The sequence below is a fragment of the Anomaloglossus baeobatrachus genome, chromosome 1, assembly GCF_048569485.1.
Source record: "Anomaloglossus baeobatrachus isolate aAnoBae1 chromosome 1, aAnoBae1.hap1, whole genome shotgun sequence".
In the NCBI taxonomy this organism is placed as follows: domain Eukaryota; kingdom Metazoa; phylum Chordata; class Amphibia; order Anura; family Aromobatidae; genus Anomaloglossus; species Anomaloglossus baeobatrachus.
The window spans coordinates 337758056-337783084 of NC_134353.1; the positions used below are offsets into that span (position 1 = coordinate 337758056).

At 46.9% G+C, this 25029-nt stretch overlaps 1 protein-coding gene across 2 annotated transcripts in view; it reads right to left on the reverse strand.

Moving 5' to 3' along the window:
* CHRNA6 (cholinergic receptor nicotinic alpha 6 subunit) overlaps nucleotides 1-24191 on the reverse strand; it is a 97502-nt gene extending 73311 nt beyond the window's left edge. For both annotated transcript variants that reach the window (XM_075352251.1, XM_075352242.1), the window contains exon 1: nucleotides 23736-24191. In XM_075352251.1, the coding sequence (XP_075208366.1) occupies nucleotides 23736-23811 (76 nt within the window). In that variant the 5' untranslated portion in view covers nucleotides 23812-24191. The remainder of the gene's footprint in view (nucleotides 1-23735) is intronic.
* Between the last annotated feature and the right edge of the window lie 838 nt (nucleotides 24192-25029).

Sequence of the window (25029 nt, forward strand, 5' to 3'; positions counted from 1 at the left end):
AGAACACATGATTTAAAGGATCGTACACAAAATTGATCAATTTAACATAGACTACTAACGCACGTGTGACAGCAAATGAACGACCTATGTGCAATCTCATTCAATCGCATATGCGACCTGGGCCTGTCACATCGCAAATGCGATTGTACAACTAATTGCAATGTGTAAAGTGGGCTTTAAGCCTTTCTCTGCCCTCCACTAAAGATAAATTACTCGTGTTTATGTCTGTTTCTTTCGGTGCATCTTTGTTCACAGGAGGAGTATTTTTTTATTCTGGAGCCTTTTGTTTCTCTGCAGACACATCTAAAGCTAATCTCCACAAATGGCTCTGCAATTCCAGGAGGTCAAATCCAATTCTGGACAAAGAGGGTAAATCTTCAAATTAGTGCACTACACATTGAGGACATATCTTTTTAATTTTGCTGCTCTCTGATGCACTGGTGCTTTTGGGACTTATGTGGCTATGGCTTCATGCTCCGGTCTTGACTGGTTGACTGACTAGATTATGTAGCGGGGTCCATCTTGTTTTCGCAATTGCTTTAAAACTGTACCTCAGCCTCCTCCTATGAAACTTTGCTTGGTATCTACTGCCTCAAATTTTCTTGCATCCAATCAGGACTTGACAGATGTCCAAGAATAGGGCTGAGACACTGGTGCCTCATCAGCCGTATTACTGCGCCTTCTCTTTCATACAGGCATGGAATCATCCAGAGGGCAAGTTTATCCTTTATCTCACCAAAAGATTGAAGCAATGTCACCTTTCATTATAAAAAATCTCGAAAAGGGATTTATCTGAAAATGTTTATCCACAGCCTATGTGTGTTTCTTCTTCAATAAAGGGATTTTCACACAAATACAGTTTGATTTAAAGTACATTTTAATCAATAGATCTTCCAATAATAATAATTTTCACAATTGCATGTGTTTTTAAAAAATGCTCCTGTCCGGGGATAATAATATATATGTATTCCTACTATGTACTATGTAATGACTATTTCTGACCATACAGGGACATAATCTAATCATGCCACATCTTCTGAGCCAAGGAGGATGCAAAGTAATGTATACAGATAGCACAGCAGGGGATCACTGATGATTTTTACTGTAAGGTAAAACATTTTCCTGGCTGTTTTTAAAAAATGTTTTACCTCAAAGAAAGAATAATCTGCGATCGCATGCTGCAATGTCTATAAACTCTTTTGCTTTCTCCCCAGCCTAGTAGATGTGGTATGATCAGACCATGTCCCTGTACGGTCAAACACGGCCATTACACAGTACATAGCAGGAGCACATATATAAGATTATCTCAGCACAGGAACATTTTTTCCACACTAATCTAATTGTTGAAACCACTATTATTTCAAGATCTATCGATTAAAGTCAACTTTAAAATTAACTTTGTGAGAAAATCAATTTAAAAGAAAGATGGCTCTATGGAACCGAGCATAGACTTGGGGCTTGAATAAAATCAAAATATAATAGCGAATCTGCCGAGCAGAGAGGTAATGCCCAATAGTCCAAATAGCAAAATCAATAATAGCAGGGACTAAAACATAACTTTTAATCTAACAACGGATAAAATTAGTAATAAAGTGCTTGTGCATAAATAGTGCAAAGAACAAAATGCCACATGGCAACAAATAGGTTAGATCTCACCCAAGCTTCATCCATGGGCTGGACTGCACACCGGTCCAGGAAAAAGAGGTCACAGGCTGGAAGGACAGGGGGGACAAGTGTGGTAAAATAACCCCTGTCGTGCCCCGTAGATAGACTTCCGCCCTGACAAGGGCAGCACCCAAGTAAGATGTCTGCCCCACAACCAGAAATACGAAAGGAATGTCCTCCCGACGCGTTTCCCTCTCAATATAAAGAGTTCCTCAGGGGAGACGGAGGAAAAAATATGGGGGGGATCAACCTGCAGTGGCAGAGACCAACACAGGCTACTGAAGATGAATAACCTATGTGTACCAGGCAGACGGTGGTGCACAGTCTCTGAATGATCTCATGCCTTTATACACCCTTAAGCAATATGATTACCCACATATGTGCAGAAAGAAGTACTTACTGCGAGCGTAGTAAAATCCAATAGCCATCACCATGCTGGCGTCTGAGATCACTACCGGTATGACGGGTAAGGCACTCTCGCGTTCCAAGTTGGAACGCATAGCGCACAAATTATGTGCAATCAGGAAGTGCACTAGTCCCATAGCCGGCGTGCAACCTCATATCCGGTATAGGTGGATCACCCCGTTCCGCGTTCTTAACTGGAACACAGAATGTCCAATCGAATCATCACATGGGCGTCCCCACACAGTCAGGTGACGCTCTGTGAATTTACGAACCGGAAGTCAGCGCAGATCTATCATCCGACGGCTAAAATCCCCAATCAGAGTTTCATAAGTATATGAGGTCATTTCCGGTTTACGCTAGCCACCAGATATCGTGGTTGCGCATCGGGGTAACCAACAAAGGCGTCCTTAGTCATAGATAAACAAGTCACAATGGACCAATCACTACATCCTGGACATGACCGCAAAGGGGATTAGAGATAGATAAGAACTGCTCACTATAGAGTAATACACCTATCATTGCAGTAAGGGTAATTAATCCCAACAGCGCTCATAACGGACAAATATATCCAAAAGTATAGAACATAGTACAGTGGTCACTAAATAGTGGTCGAGCAATATATGAGCTCAAAAAAACAATTAATCAAAATATCCAAATAAAGTGACCATTAAGGATGGCAAGGGCACAATTGTGCCCAAGATGTCTGCATAACAACACAAAGGCAAGCAAAAATTGCCATATAAAAGGAGAGGGGAGAGACTGCCACACTATTTAAAAGAGCAAACCGGTGCAAGTGAAAAACAAAATTTATACAAACAAGATATAGCTGCACAATCTAGGGAGAGAAAGGAAGAAAAAATTATCTATCCTTAATTAGACTCTGACTAGACCTTACCATAATATATAGCATGGACCAGCCCCAAAGGAAGAGCCCGGACTGCTGACCCGAAGGGGCTTAAGGGAGGGCTACATGACTAGGAAGGATGCCAGGCCATAGGGTTAACAAGGGGTTAATGGAGAAAGTCAGTTTGGGCGCGAAATTTGGGGGTGGTGCTAAGGGGCAGTTAGGATCAGGGGTCAGTTTGATTGGTCAGGGGGTGGTGACTATAGGGGGTAGTATATAGGGCAGGTCAGAGGGGGGGTGGGTCATTCCTACCTGGACGGTGACCGGAATCGTTGTGGCTGGATCCCGAAGATGGAGGACTTCATGGCACAGATGAAGAGGATGGCGGAGCAGCGTGGACAGCGTTGGATGGACGAGCAGCTCCTGCGATGGTCCGGCGTCGGCGAGGAAGATGGGACCCCCCTGCCTCCGAAGCGGCAGCGAAGAACTCGGCCCCCGGAGCGCCTCAGCCCGGAGATGACGCCGAGGAGCCGGCAGCGGAGACGGAGCCCGAGTGGATGTGCGGCGGTGGATCCGGGAGCCGGGACGTCGCGAGGCCCCGGCCGGAAGTCGGGCCGCGGGCGCCAAGGCAACGGGGCGGTGAGCGACACGGCCGGCCTCCCCTCCTCTTCCGGGTCGCGGCGCACGGCAGTGACGCGCGCGTCGCGGCCGCGTGACCCGGCGCGGTCACCTGACCCGGCGCGGTCACCTGACCCGGCGCGGTCACGTGGCCCGCTGTGCTCGCGTGACCCGGCGTCCCCTTGTGCTCCGGCGGCCTCACCTGACCGAGCGCGCTCACCTGACCCGCCGCGGTCACGTGGGGCGGCGCGGTCACGTGGGGCGGCGCGGTCACGTGGGACGGCGCGATCACGTGGGGCAGCGCGGTCACGTGGGGCGGCGATGTCACCTGACCGGGCGCTGTCACCTGACCGGGCGCGGTCATGTGACCCCGCGTACTCACCCGTCCCGGCGCGTCCCCGCGATCCGGCAGGCTCGCCTGACCTGGTGCGGTCACCTGACCCGCCGCGGTCACGTGGGCCGGCGCGGTCGCGTGGGTCGGCGGGGTCGCGTGGGTCGGCGGGGTCGTGTGAGCCAGCGGGGTCGCGGGGGCCAGCTGGGTTGCGTGGGCCAACGGGATCGCGGGACGCAGATGAGGCCACAGTGGCGGCGGCGGCAAGGTCTAGGAGCAGAGCGGGGCCCATGCAGGAGCATGGGGTCCCAGTGTCGGCGGGGGAGTCCGTACGGAGACGGCCCGGATCAGCGGGGCCCGGCCTGGGATCGCAGCGGAGGGACACCGATGGGACGGCGTCGGGATCAGCCGGAGCACGCGGGGATGCCGGACGGCATGCCCCAGGCGGTGTTTATGTGGCGGAGCCAGCGTCTGGATCGTCGCGGAGGATGGATGGTGCTGCGGGCGGACGGGGCCTAAGGTCGAGTCTGCCGGACGGCGGGCTCCCTGGGCCTGGGTCCAGTGAGGACGATGAGGCCACCCTGGAGGAGGACGTCACGGAGGACGGCAACGGGGACCAGATCGTGGAGGTCGGCGAGGCGGCTGGAGTGCGACGCCGAGGACATGTGACGGCTGTTTCGGGATCTTCTCGGAGTCAGCCTGGTAAGACCACGGTTTCTTCTATTTCTCGTGCACCTGGTTTGGCTATGGATGGTGTGTCTGGTGATATGGATGGCGTGCAGGGCGTGAATGTGGTTGGTGGTACGGGTGGTTTACCTGGTGGCCCGAGTGGCGGGCGGGTCGTGAATGTGGTGACGGGTGACGGCAGTGTGGCATCCGAGTTGTTGAGGTTGGTTAGGGGTTTGTTTGCCCCTGTGGGGGGCCCTAGCTTGGTGTGGCAGGGAGCGACGGGGCAGGAGGTTGCGACTCCTGCGGTTGGAGGGGTTGCTAGTGGCAATGCGGTTGGTGAGCCGGTGGTGGCGGCTCCCGCGGCCCCAGCTGCGGCTCCCGCTGCCGCAGCTGCGGCTGCAGTGGACATTGTTCGATTGGATGACAAGGCGAGAGGGGAAGTGTATGTTTGCTTTGATGGCCCGTTGGGGGCGCATCTGAAGCAGGAGACCAGGGAAAAAATATGGAAGGATGAATATGTTGAAATATTCTCATTGCTTCCGTTGGAAAAGTTTAATCTGGATCGGGTTAAACCGGATGAGAGCAAAAAGGACGAGGAAGAACGGCGGCGTTATCGCCTTATTCCCCGCACTTTTCAGAACTGGTTGCAGGCCTTTGTGATACTGGCCGGTGTGGTGGGGGAAAAGGCTCCGGATAACTGTACGGCGCTTTTTTGTTATCTGGATTCTATCTGTGAGGCGTATAGGACCTATGGGGGGACTGCTTGGCTAAGATATGACGAGCAGTTTCGCCAGAGGAAGGCGGTCAGACCCAGTTTACGGTGGGACCACAAAGAAATTAGTCTATGGATGCGGCTGATGGCTGCGCCGAAGTCGGCATCACAGTCCTTTCCAGGGGGCACCGGCGGGGGATCATTTGGCACCTCGTCGGGGCCCAAAAAGGGCGATTGCTGGCAGTTTAATGAGAAGGAATGCCGGTTTGGGTCTTCCTGCCGATTCAAGCACGAGTGTTCGGGCTGTGGTGGCGCCCACAGTCACCTTAAGTGCTTCCGGAAGGGAAAAGGAAAGGCCGCTGAGTCTTCGTCGAAAAGGGAGGACCCCGGTGAGGGTAGATCGGATGGCGCCGTTTCTAAGTAGATACCCGGATCGGGGGTCGGCGGAATTGTTGAGTGATGGTTTTAGTTTTGGTTTCAAGATACCGTCAGTGGTTAAGACGGGAGAGATTCGTTTAAAAAATTTACAGTCGACTCGCCTACATGGTGAGATTGTTGCGGATAAGTTACGGAAGGAGGTGGAGCTAGGACGGATGGCGGGGCCGTTTGATGCCCCTCCATTGCCGGACTTGGTTGTGTCCCCGTTGGGGTTGGTCCCGAAAAAGGAACCTAACAAGTTCCGGCTCATCCACCATTTGTCCTATCCTACTGGCCGGTCGGTGAACGATGGTATTGATCCTGAGCTGGTTTCGGTTTCGTATGTCCGTTTTGATAAGGCTGTGGAATGGTTAAGGAAGTTGGGCCGTGGTTCGCTTTTGGCGAAAACGGATATAGAAGCGGCCTTCCGCCTGTTGCCGGTGCACCCGGACAGTTTTCACCTGTTGGGGTGTTGGTGGGAGGGCAAGTTTTATGTAGATTGTTGTTTGCCTATGGGCTGTTCAATTTCATGTTCTTATTTTGAGAAGTTTAGTTGTTTCTTGGAATGGGTAATTAAGGAGGAGGCGGGTCTAGATTCAGTGTTGCATTACTTGGACGACTTTTTGTGCATGGGGCCTGCGGGATCCTCGCAGTGTTCCCTTTTGCTTCGGACAGTGGAGCAGGTTGCTCGCCGGTTTGGCGTTCCATTGGCGCCGGAGAAGACGGAGGGTCCGGTTACGGTTTTGAAATTCCTGGGTATCGAGCTGGATACGGTTGCCATGGAGTGCCGCTTGCCGGAGGACAAGCTGGTGGATTTGAGGCGTTGTGTTCAAGGGGCCATTGGGGCCAAGAAGATTCGTTTACGGGACTTGCAGTCCCTGTTGGGGAAGTTGAATTTTGCGTGTAGAATATTGCCGATGGGGAGAGTTTTTTCCCGTCGCTTGGCTCAAGCCACCACCGGTGTGTTGCACCCTTTGCATTTTGTGCGTTTGAAGGTGGAGCATAAGGCGGACCTGAGAGTGTGGTCCCGTTTCTTGCAGCTGTACAATGGACGGTCATTGTGGCTTCGTGAGGTGGTGTCAAATGAGGAGTTGGTGCTGTATACGGACGCGGCGGGATCCAGTGGTTTTGGCGCATATTTTGGGGGGAGATGGTGTGTCGGCAGGTGGCCTGATTCGTGGCGGGTTTGCGGTCTGACTAGGAATTTGGCCCTGTTGGAACTTTTCCCTATTGTCGTGGCCTTAGAGGTTTGGGGACAGGATTTGAAAGATAGGAAGGTGCGTTTCATGTGTGACAACCTGGGGGTTGTTCAGTGTGTTAACAAGTTGACAGCTGATTCCCCTCCGGTGGTGGACCTCTTGCGTCATTTGGTGCTGAAATGTCTGGAGTTGAACTTGTGGGTCTGCGCTGTACATGTGCCGGGGGTGCTGAATTCTGTGGCTGATGCTTTATCTCGCTTCCAGTGGGACCGCTTTCGAATGCTGGCGCCGGACGCGGAGCAGCAGGAGACCGTATGGCCCGTCTGGTTGTGGGACCTGGTTTGCAGCCGGCCTGGGAATTGATCCGACATTCGGTGGCACCCAGTACGTGGCGCAGCTATAATTCAGCGTGGGACCGTTGGCTCGAGTTGGTTGATGAGGTGGGAGGTCATGTATCTGAAGGTGACAGAGTTTATTTAGTTTTGTTCATGTTGGGCAGGACTAAGGAAGAAGGCCTTTCGTGGTCGGCCGTGGCGGGCAGGTTAGCGGGCATTTCCTTCTTTTTCAAGTTATTGGGCTGGAAGGACGTTACGAAGGATTTCTGGGTGCGCCAGGTGATGAAGGGTTACCGGAGGGCGGGGGCGCGCCGAGACCTTCGGCGCCCGGTATCTTTTGAGCTGCTGGGCAAGCTGTTGTCGGTGTTGCCTCGGGTGTGCTGTTCGGAGTATGAATGCCAGTTGTTCGGGACCGCTTTTGTTTTGGCCTTCTTTGGGGCGTTCAGAATTAGTGAACTGGTGAGCAGAAACACGAGGAGTCACGGAGGTTTGTTGCTGGAGGACGTGGAATGCGGCATGGATGTGGTGCGGTGTTGCTTGAGACGGTCAAAGACGGACCAGCTGGGTAGAGGTCGGATGGTGGAACTATGGGGTGTACCTGGTTTAGCGGAGTGCCCTGTCAGATGGCTGTCGGCGTTTTTAGAAGTGAGGGGAGCTCGCCCGGGGTCCCTTTTGTCCCACCAGGACGGGTCAGCCTTGTCGGGTTACCAATTTGTCTGCATCTTTCGGAGGTGCCTGCAGTGTTGCGGTCTCAACGAGGCTGAGTTCGCGTCGCATTCCTTTCGGATTGGGGCTGCGACTCAGGCGGCTCGTTGGGGTCTGGGCGCGCAGGCTCTCCGTAAGATCGGACGATGGGACTCGGCCAGGTTTAGATCTTACGTCTGGCCGAACTTGTTGTGAGCTATTGGTGGGGAGGGGGGGGGGGTCGGGGGCGGTATTTGTTTGGTAATCATTACCCATTTTCTTCCTTGTGACCCCCCCCCCACCCCCTCTGTGTTGTCACCTTTTGTTTTGTAGGTTTACCGTTGTTGGTGTGGGTGCTCGGCCACTCATACGTGTATTGGGGGGCGTTTCGTGCGGGAATACGACCGGACGGCCGCCAGTTGGGGGTTCCCAGAGAGAAGGCTACTGTGCGATGGATCGGGGTCAGGGGCATGCTGTGGAGTGAGGTGTTGCCTACCTGGCGCCACCATTCGCAGCTGGACAGAGCACCGGACGTGGTAGTACTACACGCGGGTGGGAATGACCTGGGTCTCCGGGCTTCCAGGGACCTGATACAAGACATAAAATGTGACTGCCTGCGGCTCCTGTCTTCCCACCCGGGTCTAGTAATTGTCTGGTCGGATATGGTTGCGCGGCTGACATGGCGGCACGCCAGGTCGGTGGAGGCAGTAAACAGGGCGCGAAGTAAAGTGAATCGGGAGATTGGGCGGTTCATTTCCCGGGTTGGGGGTGTCTCTGTTCGGCACCCGGAGTTGGAAGCGGCGTCCGCCGACTTGTTGCGCCGGGACGGGGTCCATTTAAATTCGGTGGGAAATGATATTTGGGCCTTAGGGCTGATGGAGGGGCTTGAGAAGGCTTTGTTGGTGAGGGAGGACTCGCGCGCACAAGGGGTCATGCGAGCTCGCGGTGGCGGAAAGGAGGGGGGTGTCTGAAGGTGGGGGTTTGCACAGAGGAGAGGACGGAACCCAGTGCCGGAGCGGGTTACCTCTAGCGGTGCAATTGTTTGGTAAACGGGTCCTTGCTGGGTTGAGTCTCAGCGGGACATAGTGGGGGCAACATCTGGCTTGGGCTCTCGAGTCGGTGTGTTGCGGCTGAGGGTCAGGAGACAGGCTGATGTTGCAACGAACATTTTGGTTAACCTTCAGGTACCCCCCCCTTCCTTTTCGGGTTCTTCAATGAAGAGTTGTATTGTTACATGGCTGATGTTTATGTTATGAATAAATGGGGCTGCTGTGGCCTTTATATTCCAACGTCACACAGTGTTTGTGTTTATTTTAGATAAGAACCCCAGGGGGGTAGGGGGGTTGTTGGGGTAGGTCAAAGGCCTTCAGTCAGACATTCCGGAGTCAAGGAAGAGCCCGGACTGCTGACCCGAAGGGGCTTAAGGGAGGGCTACATGACTAGGAGGGATGCCAGGCCATAGGGTTAACAAGGGGTTAATGGAGAAAGTCAGTTTGGGCGCGAAATTTGGGGGTGGTGCTAAGGGGCAGTTAGGATCAGGGGTCAGTTTGATTGGTCAGGGGGTGGTGACTATAGGGGGTAGTATATAGGGCAGGTCAGAGGGGGGGTGGGTCATTCCTACCTGGACGGTGACCGGAATCGTTCCCGCCCGCCCGCCCTAATTGTGGATTCGACATCGATGAAGACAAGAAGGAAGATCGTATTTGTCGCAGCGGCGGAAAGGAGGGGGGTGTCTGAAGGTGGGGGTTTGTACAGAGGAGAGGACGGAACCCAGTGCCGGAGCGGGTTACCTCTAGCGGTGCAATTGTTTGGTAAACGGGTCCTTGCTGGGTTGAGTCTCAGCGGGACATAGTGGGGGCAACATCTGGCTTGGGCTCTCGAGTCGGTGTGTTGCGGCTGAGGGTCAGGAGACAGGCTGATGTTGCAACGAACATTTTGGTTAACCTTCAGGTACCCCCCCCTTCCTTTTCGGGTTCTTCAATGAAGAGTTGTATTGTTACATGGCTGATGTTTATGTTATGAATAAATGGGGCTGCTGTGGCCTTTATATTCCAACGTCACACAGTGTTTGTGTTTATTTTAGATAAGAACCCCAGGGGGGTAGGGGGGTTGTTGGGGTAGGTCAAAGGCCTTCAGTCAGACATTCCGGAGTCATGATATCTCCCTTAAGACCCATGTCATCTTATAATAAAGAAGGGCCAAAAAATGGGCTAAAGAATGAATTTGGTTGATCGTCCAGACTAACCTTTCACAGGAACAGAACAGTCAGCGGACACAGAAGCCTAAGATCAAATAAAACAGCCATAGTTAATTTGATCATTAAGGCCATCCGGATGACAGGTCTTGAGGCGAAAAATCATCCTCGCCTCTTTTTGTAGCAGAACGCGCTCTATGTTCCCACCTCTGGAGGACATTTTGACTTTGAGGATACCCATAAAATGGATGGCTTCCCTGTTGGAACTGTGGCGTACGTTCATGTCTCTGGTAATAGGGGTGTCACGGTTATTTCTGATGTCTCCCATGTGTTCACCAATACGTCTGCGGAATTCACGTATGGTTTTGCCGACGTATTGTAACCCAAAATGACATGTGGCAAGGTACACCACACCCTTTGTTTTACAATTAATGAACTCCCTAACACTCAGGGACTCACCCGTAGAAGTGCTAGTGTATTCATTACCTGTCCTGATGTTTTTGCAGGCAACACATGACCCGCACTTGAAGCAACCAGATAGTTTACTTGGGATCCAGATGGTTTCCACACTGGGTGGCACAAAGTGACTGTGAGTTAACCGATCACCTAATGAACGGTTCTTACGAAAAGTGATCGCCGGTTGTGGTTTAACACAGTCAACAATGTCCTCATCCATCCCAAGAATACCCCAGTGTTGCTCAAGAATCCTTCTGATGGCTGGGACACCTTTGGTGTACATAGTGATGAGTCTCACAACACCCCTCTCATCATTTTATCTAGATTGAGGGGATAGGAGTCTTGTCCGGTCCTGATCAAGAGAAAACTTATAGGCTTGTTTAAGGACCCAATCAGGATACCCCTTCTCCAAGAAACGGGACCTCAGGTCAGCAGCCTTAGCCACAAATTCACCCCGATCAGAACAATTCCTTCTCAGGCGAAGGTATTGTCCCATAGTGATACCCCGCCTGAGGGGCAAGGGATGGTGACTGTCCCATCTAAGGAGTGAATTTGTGGCAGTAGGCTTTCTATAGATCGTAGTCCCGAGTTTGCCATCTGGGTCAATTGACACTAGTAGGTTCAGAAAAGGCAATCTCTCAGGATGGATGACGTAAGTGAAGGCTAGTCCTAAGGAGTTCATATTCAATTTATCCACAAATTCAGTGAATATCTCAAGGGGATCCCTCCCTTGAATAAAATCACTCTGAAAGATTGTTATCCATTGCCCCTCATCTCTGACTTATTCAACAGGATTAAAGGTACTACCATCATCACTAAGTAAGACTTGTGTGGCACTTATAACTTAATCCTCATCATAAAGGATGATGAATTTAAGACTGCGTTCAACACCAGCAGTGGTCACTATGAATATCCTGTTATGTCTTTCAGATTGTGCAATGCAGTGGCTGTGTTCCAGCACTTTGTGAATGAGATCTTTTGTGTTGTCCTTTATCAATATGCCATAAGGTGCCTTTACACGCTACGGGTCACCTAATTTGTGACGCACATCCGGCCGCGTTAGCAATGTCGTTGCATGTGACACCTATGAGCGATTTTGAATCGTTGCAAAAATGTTCAAAATCGCTAATCAGTGACATGGGGGTCCATTCCTAATTATCGTTGCAGCTGCAGGTACGATGTTGTTCGTCGTTCCTGCGGCAGCACACATTGCTATGTGTGACACCGCAGGAACGAGGAACCTCACCTTACCTGTGGCCGCCGGCAATGCGGAAGGAAGGAGGTGGGCGGGATGTTACGCCCCGCTCATCTCCGCCCCTCCGCTTCTATTGGCCGGCCGCTTAATGACGTCGTGGTGACGCCGAACGGACATCCCCCTTGAGGGAGGGATTGTTCGGCAGTCACAGCGACGTCACTGAACAGGTATGTGCGTGTGACGCTGCCGTAGCGATAATGTTTGCTACGGCAGCGATCACCACATATCGTTACAATGACGGGGGCGGGTGCTATCGTACGCGACATCGATAGCAATTGCTAGCGATGTTGCAGCGTGTAAAGCGGCACTTAGTCTATCTGGATGACATATTACTCTTCTCCAGAGTCTTGGGCTTATATTGCCTTCGTGTCTGCTCCATTCTAATAAGACTCCGACAAAATTATTTGTATGCCAAGTTGAAAATTTGTCTGAGCAACAAGAATTGCCATTCCTCAGCTACATCATCTCTTCTGGTGATCTTTGTATAAACCAAGAGAAAGTTTCCACCATGTTCAATTGGCAACATCCAGTCAGTATCAAGGCTCTCAAAAGATTCCTTGTCTTTACTAATTACCGCCAGTTTATTCAAAACTATTCTCAAGTGGTTAATGTGTTGACATCCCTAACTCAGGAAGGCATTAATTCACAGAACTGGTCAGAATCAGGTGTTCAAGCCTTTCAGGAACTCAAGTCTCATTTTCCTACTACTCCAATCCTTCACTTTCATGATGTGAACAAACTAATCTTCCTTAAAGTAGATGTAGGAGCAGCTCTCTCACAAAATTTCTCCAGAGCAAGCAATCGTCCCTGCGGATTCTTCTCCTAGAAATGTTCTCTAGGAGAGTGCAATTATAGCATCGATGACCATGAACTCTAGCCATAAAACTTGGCCATGAGGAATGGTTATATCTTCTTGAAGGAGCTAAGATCCCAATAACTATCTATACTGACCACAAAAACATGAAGTATCTGCAGTCTGCTCATAGGCTAAATCCATGCCAAGCTTGATGAACACTCTTGTTCTCACAATTTGATGTCATCCTCACTTATCAATCGGCTGAAAAAAAAAGCAGGGCTGACATTCCACCCAGGTTCTTTGATACATCTGATGCTGCTGATGATCTGTCTTCATGTGTAATTGAACCTGAACGTATTGTTGCTGCCATCACTTCTTCCGCCAGTTCACCAACTAATGGATGTTCTATACTTTCAAAGGCACTGCACCTTGGTGGCCCAAATGGAGACAAGATGTCAAGGAGTTTGCAACATCCTCGCTGTATGCAGTTCAAACCCTCTTATCGAGCACACCTTGGTCCTGTTCAATTCCACAAGCGCCTTTGGCTCAGATTTCTATGGACTTTGTTACTGATCTTCCTGAAGCTCAGGTGTTCAACATTATCTGTGTTGTAGTGAACTAATCCTCCAAAATGTCTCATTTTGTGCCTTTATCTATCTGCTCAAGGATTTTTTAAAGAAATTCTCCTTCCAGCTCATGTCGTCTCTGACCGTGATGTATAATTTCTTTCCAGGTTCTGGAGAGCACTCTACAAGAACGTAAAAATGTAAATTGACTTCTCTTGGCCTATCACCTCCAATAAAATGAGCAGACTGAAAGAATTAATCAGTCCATGGAATAGTATTTACAAATATTCTCAAATTCCCATAAAAATAACGGTCCAGACCTGATTATTAGGGCTGAATTCGCTCATAACAAGTCTGTTTCAGAGTCTTCTTTGAAGTATCCATTTATTACACTGTTCAGTCAAGAAGCTAGTCTACTTTTGCCTATTCCAGCTAAAAGCCTTCTTCCTGCTGTGAATAGCATCTATCAGCATCTGGACTGAGGTACAAGCTAGTTTAGCTGCAGCAACAGCTAAGAAGAGTGATCATAATAATAATCTTTATATAGCACCAACATATTCTGCTGTGTTTTACATACATCATCAACACTGTCCTCATTACTTCTTGCAGATGTTGTCCTTTGAACTCAGTACCACAGCCATGGCCGGCTTTAGGCATGTGCGACTAGTGCGGTCGCACAGGGCGCCGACAGCCATGCTTCAGGTGGGGGCGCAGCAGAGAGGTAAGATTTCGTAAATTTCCTGGCTCCTCCGGTCCCAGCACTGCGTTTTTACTGTAACCGCTGCTGGATATTTACTTAGCTTTATGTAGCTCCTGGCCAGCCGGGCCCACCAGTGTCGCTCCAGCCACAACTGCAGTCTGCACATGACTAAGGTGCGTGCAAAGTCCTTTTAGGGCATCGCATGCAAATTAGCCATGTGGTGGGGGAGACACTGTGAATGAAGCAGAGCAGAAACGTGGCGCGTCATCCCGCAGCCCAATGTGATGAGGTCATCACTCTGCAGCTCATCACAGTGCTGCGGGCAACACAGAGCTGGCGAGCGCGCGGCATCCGGCAGGGAGAGGTAGGCGCTCTATGAGCTGAAGATTGCTGGGGGTGGTGGGGGACCCGCTGACTCCAGCCGCGGGGGGTGGGAGGGCTACTAACTCCAGCCACAGGGGGTGGGCGGGTGACTCCAGCCGTGGGGGGGGCGCTGACTCCAGCCGCGAGGGGCGAGCGGGGGCACTGACTCCAGCCGCAGATTGTGGTTGGGGGCACTGACTCCAGCCATGATTGGTAGGGGGGCACTAACTCCAGGGGCGGGGGGTTGCTGACTCCAGCCATGGGTGGTGGGGGGCACTGACTGCAGCCCCTGCCTTGCTTTAGCTGGATGTGTGGAAATGCATCGCTGCTCAGAGAGGAGCGTGGGAGCTGGGGAGGGTGATTAAAATGTTTTTTTTTTTCTTTTTGCAGTAGACAAATATACGAGGAGAGACCCAGGAAAGGCACATATACACAAGAAGGAGATATATACCAGGAAGGGGACAAAAACCAGGATGGGGACATATATACCAGAATGTGCCCAGGAGGGGAATATACAGTTAGGTCCAGAAATATTTGGACAGTGACACAATTTTTGCGAGTTGGGCTCTGCATGCCACCACATTGGATTTGAAATGAAACCTCTACAACAGAATTCAAGTACAGATTGTAACGTTTAATTTGAAGGTTTGAATAAAAATATCTGATAGAAATTGTAGGAATTGTACACATTTCTTTACAAACACTCCACATTTTAGGAGGTCAAAAGTAATTGGACAAATAAACCAAACCCAAAAAAAAAAATGTATTTTCAATATTTTGTTGCGAATCCTTTGGAGGCAATCACTGCCTTAAGTCTGGAACCCATGGACATCACCAAACGCTGGGTTTCCTCCTTCTTAATGCTTTGCCAGGCCTTTACAGCCGCAGCCTTCAGGTCTTGCTTGTTTGTGGGTCTTTCCGTCTTAAGTCTGGATTTGAGCAAGTGAAATGCATGCTCAATTGGGTTAAGATCTGGTGATTGACTTGGCCATTGCAGAATGTTCCACTTTTTTGCACTCATGAACTCCTGGGTAGCTTTGGCTGTATGCTTGGGGTCATTGTCCATCTGTACTATGAAGCGCCGTCCGATCAACTTTGCGGCATTTGGCTGAATCTGGGCTGAAAGTATATCCCGGTACACTTCAGAATTCATCCGGCTACTCTTGTCTGCTGTTATGTCATCAATAAACACAAGTGACCCAGTGCCATTGAAAGCCATGCATGCCCATGCCATCACGTTGCCTCCACCATGTTTTACAGAGGATGTGGTGTACCTTGGATCATGTGCCATTCCCTTTCTTCTCCAAACTTTTTTCTTCCCATCATTCTGGTACAGGTTGATCTTTGTCTCATCTGTCCATAGAATACTTTTCCAGAACTGAGCTGGCTTCATGAGGTGTTTTTCAGCAAATTTAACTCTGGCCTGTCTATTTTTGGAACTGATGAATGGTTTGCATCTAGATGTGAACCCTTTGTATTTACTTTCATGGAGTCTTCTCTTTACTGTTGACTTAGAGACAGATACACCTACTTCACTGAGAGTGTTCTGGACTTCAGTTGATGTTGTGAACGGGTTCTTCTTCACCAAAGAAAGTATGCGGCGATCATCCACCACTGTTGTCATCCGTGGATGCCCAGGCCTTTTTGAGTTCCCAAGCTCACCAGTCAATTCCTTTTTTCTCAGAATGTACCCGACTGTTGATTTTGCTACTCCAAGCATGTCTGCTATCTCTCTGATAGATTTTTTCTTTTTTTTCAGCCTCAGGATGTTCTACTTCACCTCAATTGAGAGTTCCTTAGACCGCATGTTGTGTGGTCACAGCAACAGCTTCCAAATGCAAAACCACACACCTGTAATCAACCCCAGACCTTTTAACTACTTCATTGATTACAGGTTAACGAGGGAGACGCCTTCAGAGTTAATTGCAGCCCTTAGAGTCCCTTGTCCAATTACTTTTGGTCCCTTGAAAAAGAGGAGGCTATGCATTACAGAGCTATGATTCCTAAACCCTTTCTCCGATTTGGATGTGAAAACTCTCATATTGCAGCTGGGAGTGTGCACTTTCAGCCCATATTATATATATAATTGTATTTCTGAACATGTTTTTGTAAACAGCTAAAATAACAAAACTTGTGTCACTGTCCAAATATTTCTGGACCTAACTGTATATACATCAGGAAGAGCCTAGGATGGGATATATATGCTGGGAAAGGGAAAAATAAACCATGATGGGAACATATATACCAGGAGGAGGACATATATACCAAGAAGGGGACAGAAACCAGGATGGAGGCATATCTACCAGAATGTGCCCAGTAGTGGGATATACATACCAGGTGCCCAGGATCGGACATATATACCAGGGTAGGGACAAATAAACTGGGATGGGGGACATGCATACCAGAAGGGTCCATGGATGGGGACATATATACCTGGAAGAGGACATTTATGCTGGGAAGGGAACAATAAACCAGGATGGGGACATGCATACCAGGAAGGGCCCAGGATGCAGACATATATACCAGGATTTGAACATATATACCAGGAGGATATTATACAGAGAGACAATGTGTGTGGGGGATAGTATACAGAGGGGTAGTGTATGTGGGGTGATATACAGAGGAGCATTTTGTGTATGAGGATATATATATAAAGAGGGGCAGCTTGTGTGGGGGATAGTGTACAAAGGGGCAGCGTACATGAGGGATATTACACAGAGGGTCATTGTGTGTTTGTATATTATACAGAGTTGCAGTGTGTGGGGGATATATAGAGGAGCAGTGTGTGTAGGTGGGGATATTATACAGAAGACCAGTGTGTGGGGGGGTATTATGCAGAGGGGCATTGTGTGTGGGGGATATTATACAGAGAAGCAGTGTGTGGTTAGATATTATACTGAGAAGCAGTGTGTGGGGGATATTATACTGAGGAGCAGTGTGTGTGTGGGGGGATGGTATACTAAGGTGCAGTGTGTGCGGGGGATAGTGTACTGAGGTGCAGTGTGTGGGGGGATATTATACAGAGGAGCAGTGTGGGGGGATATTATACAGAAGCGCAGTGTGTGTGGGATATTACACTGAGGAGCATTGTGTGGGTATATTCTACTGAGGGGCAGTGTTTGTGGGGGATATTATCCATGGGGCAGCGTGTGTGGGAGAGATATTATACAGAGGAGCAGTGTGTGTGTGTGTGTATGTGGGATATCTTACAGAGGGGCAGTGTGTGGGGATATTATACAGAGGGATATAAGTTTGGGGGTACACTGAGGGGTAGTGTGTGGGGGAATATTATAAATAGGGGCAGTGTGGGAGAGAGATTATGGAAAGGGTCAGTGTAGAGTGTATATTATGGAGAGGGGAAGTGTAGGGGGTATATTATTAATTTTCTAAGGGAAATGCTTTATTTTCTGGAACAACTTCAAAGGTGCTAACACTTTTGGCCATGACTGTGTGTGCGTGTGTGTGTGTGTGTGTGTGTGTGTGTGTGTGTATATATATATATATATATATGTATACACACACACACACACACACACATACACACACACACACACATACACACATACGTTTTTCCAAGAATGGTGGAGAGTGTGGAGGACTTGAGGGGTGGAGTCGAAGCTAGGGTGGGGTGCAATATCCATGGATATGGCATAAATGGTTGAAATCGGAAGACCTCTAAAAAAAACGAGATCAGACGTGATGGATTTGAGGTGCAGATTCTCCAGCACAAATTTGTAATTTATTGTACATTTGAAGAGATCAATTTTCTTAAGATATAAAAAAAGGCCTCCTGTCCTCGTTTGTTTCCTGGGAAACTGGGTAAAAAATCAGTAGGGGGGCACCAAAGGGCAGTTTTGCACAGGGCACCATTCAGGCTAAGGCTGGCCCTGACCACAGCACTGCAAGACTGCAGTGCTAACCACTGATCCACCATGCTGCCTGGATAGACATCATAGATATCACTGACCTGTTCCCAAAACAGCGTACCAGGGTGGGTGTGGGGATAGAAAGTCTTTCTTTCCCCACACCCACCCTGGTACACTGTTTACAACTAGGTAAACTCTGTAGATGTCTGCTCTGTCTTTATGAGACACTGCATTTTGCAGTGGAACTCTCCCCAGTCTGACCCTAACTTATGGGTTTAATATTACTTATGGGAATTTTTTTGGGTGACTTTATGGATGATTGTTCCTATGTCTGTGATAATATATATTGACTTGTAGTGACATACTTGAGCTCTGATAAGTGTACTTAGTGGGTGGATGTGTGGAATTTTTTTTCACCCTCCTTATGTCGTTTGTCCTGTATTTATACTCGTCTTTACATGTTTTTCCATCCTTTTGCACTGTTTTTTCATATCCAATAAATTTACTATTTCATATTTCTAATGCGGTGCTTGTTTGAGTCGTTATTGACCCAGTGATGGGAAGTTATGAGGGCAAAATTAAAGACTTCCCAGTTCTCTGTTTTATATTTTGTGTGACAATCTGATGTGATTTTTGGTCTAATTTTTTCAGAAATATGAAAATTCTGAACTTTCAAGCATTACTGTTGCTTAACATGCTGTGTTCGGTAATTGTCAAAAAAATGCACCCTCTGGCAGACTTTGATAACTGTAAATACTGCGCTTGACAAAAAAAAATGTATTCAAAACGCTTGCGTTTTGGATGCATTTTGCATGCATTTTACATGCGGTTTGGATGCATTTTTCACAGTGCGGTCCCATGGCAATTCAGCTCTGCTACATGCCCACTGACAGCAGACAAAGCCGCGTGATGAGAATGAACTTGGATGAACTTCACCCGACTTCATTGTCATCCCGTGGCTCTGTCTCTGTGTGCTGTCATGAACTCAGATGAACCTCTGAGGTCAGTGCCAGGACACGGGTTTGCGGCAGTGACATCAGAGCTTCACCCGAGTTCACTGTCATCGTGTGGCCCTCTGTGTCGCAGCCTTATTTGTGATCACAAGTGAATGACTCACCTCACCTGTGAACGCAATTCACCTGAGTGACTGAAGTGATCTGCACGATCAGCGGTGCCGTCACTCAGGTTACCCACGGCCACAGCTGAAGTCCTCCACCTGAGACAGTTGGAGGATCCAGCTGTGGCCGCGGGTAACCTGAGTGACATCACCGCTGACAGCGTGACTCACTTCAGTTGCTCTGTGGAGCTCACAGAGAGCGGTCATGCTCTACGGCCGCTCCTGTCAGCTTCCGATGTAGCAGATCTGAAAGCATTGTGGGACTTCGTGTGGATTACATCAGACATGGAGGGGTGTTTGGGGATTAATAAAGCAATGAAAGAGGGTGTTTTGTTATCTTTTATTTCAAATAAAGGATTTTTTTGTGTTTGTGCTTATTTACTTTCACTACAGTTTAGTGATGGGGGGTGTCTCATAGATGCCTGCTATCACTAAGCTAGGACTTAGTGGCTGCTATCACTAAGCTATGGGCTGCCATTAACTCCTTATTACCCCGATTGCCACTGCACCAGGGCAATCGGGATGAGCCGGGTAGAGTCCCGGGACTGTCACATCTAATGGATGCGACATTTTCGGACGGCTGCTGGCTGATATTTTTAGGCTGGGGGTTCCCCATAACGTGGGGCTCCCCATCCTGAAAATACCAGCCATCAGCCGTGTGGCTTTACCTTGGCTGGGATCAAAATTGGGGGGGACCGCACGCCGTTTTTTTTAAATTATTTTTTTTTTATTTTACTGCACAATATAGACCCGCCTACCGGCGACTGTGATTGGTTGCAGTGAGACAGCTGTCACTCAGCATGGGGGCTTGTCTGACTGCAACCAATCATAGGCGCTGATGGGCGGGGAAAGCAGTGAATATGAGATGGAATAATGACCGGCCGGCATTTTCAAAACCAGGAGAAGCCTCCAGAGCAGTGTGACAGCTGTGCAGCATCATGCCGGTGATCGGTGAGTATAAAGGAGGGAGGGAGGGACCGACCGACAAAGAGAGACCAACCGACAGAGAGAGAGACCGACCGACAGAGAGAGAGACCGACATCAACAGAAAGAGAGAGACCGACCGATTGATAAAGAGATCAACCGACCGACAGACAGAGAGAGAGACTGAAAGACCTGCGTTTTGTTTCTCAAAAAAGCATGAAGAATGCAACACAAAAGCAGCGCAAGCGCACAGCTAAACATTTTGGTTGTGCTTTGACACACCTCATTAATTACAATGGGTGGAAAATGCAACCAAATCGCACAAAAGAAGTGACATGCTGCTTTTTGAAATGCATCGATTTTGTCAAATACTTGGCATCCAAAATGTTGATCAAAAAAAAGCAACGTGCGCATGGAATTTGGAGACTTCTCATAGACTTTGCTGGGGAAGCACAACGCATGCATTTTGTCATTGAGACGCTGCAGTTTTAAACGCAGCCAAAACGCAGGAAAAATGCACATGTGCGCACACAGCCAACCTCCTACTTTCTATATCCCCTTGACTGCTATATGCCAATTACTATCTCAGCAGAATTTTATTTTTTTATCACAATTTCAGTGCTTAGTTTCCTTTAATCACAGTCAACCATTTTAATGTGAAAGCCTTAAGAGTTATGAGAGAAAATTACTGTATATTTTCAATTTGTAGCTTAAATCAATTCATAACTAATCAGTTCTTGGCAGCTGCGTTGGTTCCAGATCAGTCACTAATTCTTTCGTCCTCGCCCCTGCTGCTATTCTTCCACCATGTATGACAGTATTTTTCTTGTGTTCTTTTGGCCTGCAGCTGTGTTTATTTTCTGCTAGTCATACTTAAATAACTTTTGACTTCTCTAATGGTCAATACCAGAAATTTTTCCCTGCTCATCAATGGCCAGCTGATCTTGGTTTTAAATGGGGCCCTATCCTATTACTTTGGACCTGAACAATAATGTCTTAAAGGTTCCTAAGCTGTGGATAGGTATTCATTTCTTAAATATAGTTTTGGCATTGACTCAACTTGTTCTCCAACTATGATTTTCCACCAGCTACCTGCCGTGACCTTCTGAACGTACTGTATACTATGTAAGATGGCAACCGGCTACTTTGTAAATGGCTGGTATGTATCTCAGAGGTGGTTATCCTCTGGGACGTAAACCTGGAATGTCTACTCTGGTACGTGTAGTACCACAAGCTTTATAAGGGTTTCAAGTGCCAGAATTATGGATAGCTGAAGAGATTGGTGGGTCTGGCTATCCACATACCTTCACCTATGGATGTGTCTCATGTGTCTTAATGAGGCTGTTTGGCACATGGCAGTCAGTGTGAGGCAATTATGATGTTTCTAGGAAGAAATCTTCTGAGGGAGCGGAGGATTCACTTATCCTTACCGGGTCCATGGATAAGAGGATATGAAACCTCTCGAAGGGATCCTCTGAAGGAAGAAGGGGGTTCCCTTCATCAGACTGGGGTCAGTATATGGAGGATTGATAGACCTCTTGGAGGTACCTCTGGAAAGGGGTGTGCATACTGGCCAAGGTCAGTGAATGGCAGTTGATAGCTCCACTGGTATACTACTGGGGAGAAGTGAATCCAAACCTGTGAGGGTGTACCTCGAGAGTAATGGAATAGAAACCCATGTTTGTGTGATATGTGCACTTTATATCTGTCTAAATTTAACCGGATGGACTTTAATTGTAAGGGTGTTCCTGTGCTAACTTGAAGGTGCAAGCAATGTGAGTGACCCCATCACACATAGTGTATAGTCTATCACAGCTGATAAAGATCTGTACTGTAAAAAAAATTCTTCTGCCCCCTACAGTCCTCTGTGTGTCGGCAGCACAACCGTTAAAAGGATGAAAACCAGAATTCAATAACCTTACTTCTACGTTTAAAGCAATGCTAAATCTGTAGCAACCTAGTGAATCCACATCTTCTCACATAGGCCTCACGCCAGTGCAAGCTAGTATCCGTTAGGCCTTATTCAGAAGCCCATTTTTCACATATGTGTTCTATTTGTGGTCATGGATAGAACATATTTCCATAAAAGTTTATGGTTTTCTTCCCATATCCTTTTTTTTTTCTGTGGACCATGTGTGTTTTTGACCAGTGTCACAAACCAGAATCAGTCATAGAAAGCCTAGGAGTCCATGAAAATCATGGACAGCACACAGAGTACATCATTGTGCTGTCGTAGGAGAAGTAATTTATTTTTCATACAAAAAAATTCCTGATCAAACACTAATGGCAAAAACCATCACACTGACCAAACACTGATAGGAATCGGATCCAAAACACTGATAAAATATACCCTTATTTGCTTATGTGAGAGTCACGGATGTCAGAATGAGGCCTTACAGTGACCCCTAGGGCATGTGCCTATGGGCGCCCATAACTACTGGGCCCTCAGGCATTGTCTGATTTCCTGATCACTCATATCTAGAGGTACTACAAATAGGATTAAAGAAGCTTGACTACATTTGTCTTTACGGCTATCAAATCAACCAGGAAATTAGGTTAAAAGCCTTGTAATGTCAAGGCAAGACTTTAAAAATTTTATTGCGCAAACACAGTGAATGAAACCAGAAATGGGTTCAGAAAGGATTTCTCCCAAACCCATATAAACTTAATATGACAAGTGAAGCAGATGTTATGCAAGGTACTTGTGATTGCATCCCTCCCCGAAGTCCTTGTTTAATGCATGGCTTAACCATATTAAATTTTTATTGACTAAATTGTCTTCTTCTTTCAACCCTTTTAGTGCCAGAGGGCATTTACTTCTCCAACAATTAATGCAACAACTAATCTGTTAACATTCCCATTGATAAAAAATTCCAAATATTAACATTTAACCTTAAAATTCATTTGAAAAAAAGAGATTTATGATATAAATTAAAAACAGATTGTTAAAAATAAAAACTATAAATTATAATAATAAAGAAGAAAATATTTTTGTTTATAAATTAATTAAAAAAGTAGATTCTAATTAAAATAAAGATTGCCATATCTATACCTAAATATCCCTGTTGATAGTAAAAGTCACATTGTTGAGAAATATTAATACAAACGTATGCGCAAAGAAATTGCTTTACAAAGCTGATTTTGTCACTTAACTAATGTTTTGGATCATTGTGACAATAATATAGATTAATTGGTGGTCCTACATAAAGCAATAAATATATATGTCTCTATGTGTGAGTGTATATATATATATATATATATATATATATATACTGGTATATACTGTATATGTATACATACACACACATAGAAACGGATATATTAGTTAAGTGACAAATTCAGCATTGTAAGGCAATTTCTCTGTGCATAAGTATATATATATATATACACACATACTTTTATGTATATACATATATATACACACATACTTTTATTTATATATATGTATATATATACATATATATACATATGTGTGTATATATATATATATATACATATATGTGTGTAAGCACAAATATTACAATTGTTACATATATGAATATTTAGTAAAATAAAGCAAAACAAATCCTAAATATACCCCATTAGTCCATACTTGTAGCACTGTAATAAGGTGTCTTACCTTTCAAGTCAGTCAAGAGAATAATTGAAAAGTAGTAGACAAATATTTCAATTTTCCTAATACTGTAAAAAATCATCTCTTCTGCTGCAGCAACCAAGTTGGGGGAGAACAAACACAAACAAGCTTGATTTCAGGATCCGCACAAGAACATGAATCCAATACAGAATGAAAATCAAGGTCGTCTTAAGACACCAGACACAGGTGAAAGGATAATTCGGAAATGTGTCTCAAACCAGGTGAATAGAAGAAAATCAATCTTCTCTGCTTTCACAGAGACTGCATGTGTGTTTCTTGCATGAGCAGAAGAATCACAGGGAAAAGTACCCGTTCATGTGATACAGAGAATGTAGCCCCAGGGGATAAACATAGGAAACAGTAAGAGGATAGTTGAAAGGAGATTGAGGCAGAGAAACGGCATGTAACCTGCATTCATTACGCGCCAGCCGGAATTTACCATAGGGAGATGTCCAGATGTTTATGAACAATCCATCTAGACCATGTATGATCATGAATAACTGTCACTCGAAAATCTGCATTTACGGAAAATACTCCAGTTACATTAGAACTTGCCTCATGCCCTTGATTTACTAGTAGGTCCAGGATTATAGGTCCCTTGAGCATTTTTACTAATTTAAGTACTCTGTACCGCAGGCTATAGACAATTTGCATGGAGCTTAAATGAAACATTTAATTGTGAGATGTCGTAGAGTTCTCTTATAAAGATATTATATTCAATTACAAAAACTGGATTACTTTCTTCCAGAAAAAGCAATACCTCGGATTGGGATTGTAGCTGTGTACTCATTCACTTGAATAAGACTAAACTGCAGTACTACACACAACCTATAGACAATAGTAGCGCTTTTCTTGTGGTAAAAAAACACAACACAATATAACCTGTAAAGTTTTTCTTTTCAAGCAAAAGAAATAAGGAGTTTAGTCATTGCTTGAGATATGGTTGATCAGATCTCCTTGGAAATCCAAACTCCCAAGGCTCATTCCAGAGCCAGACAGAATTGTCTGCAAGAGTGTCACCTTCACGCTGAGCAATATATGTTCTACTTATTCCTCATAGTTATGTTTTTGGTCATCAATATAGTTAAAAAGAAGATCACAAAAGAGAGAAGCTTATTTGAAAAGTCAGATGAAGGTTAGCCCTTCAAAAGGGCTTATGCTGAAAGTGCTAAAATTCCAAATTGCTTGTCTGACCTCTCAAATGAATGTCTTCTAAGACACGGCTCCATCAAAAGATCTAATTAAAAGGTTAAGTCTGCAATTGACAAAGCTATTTTCC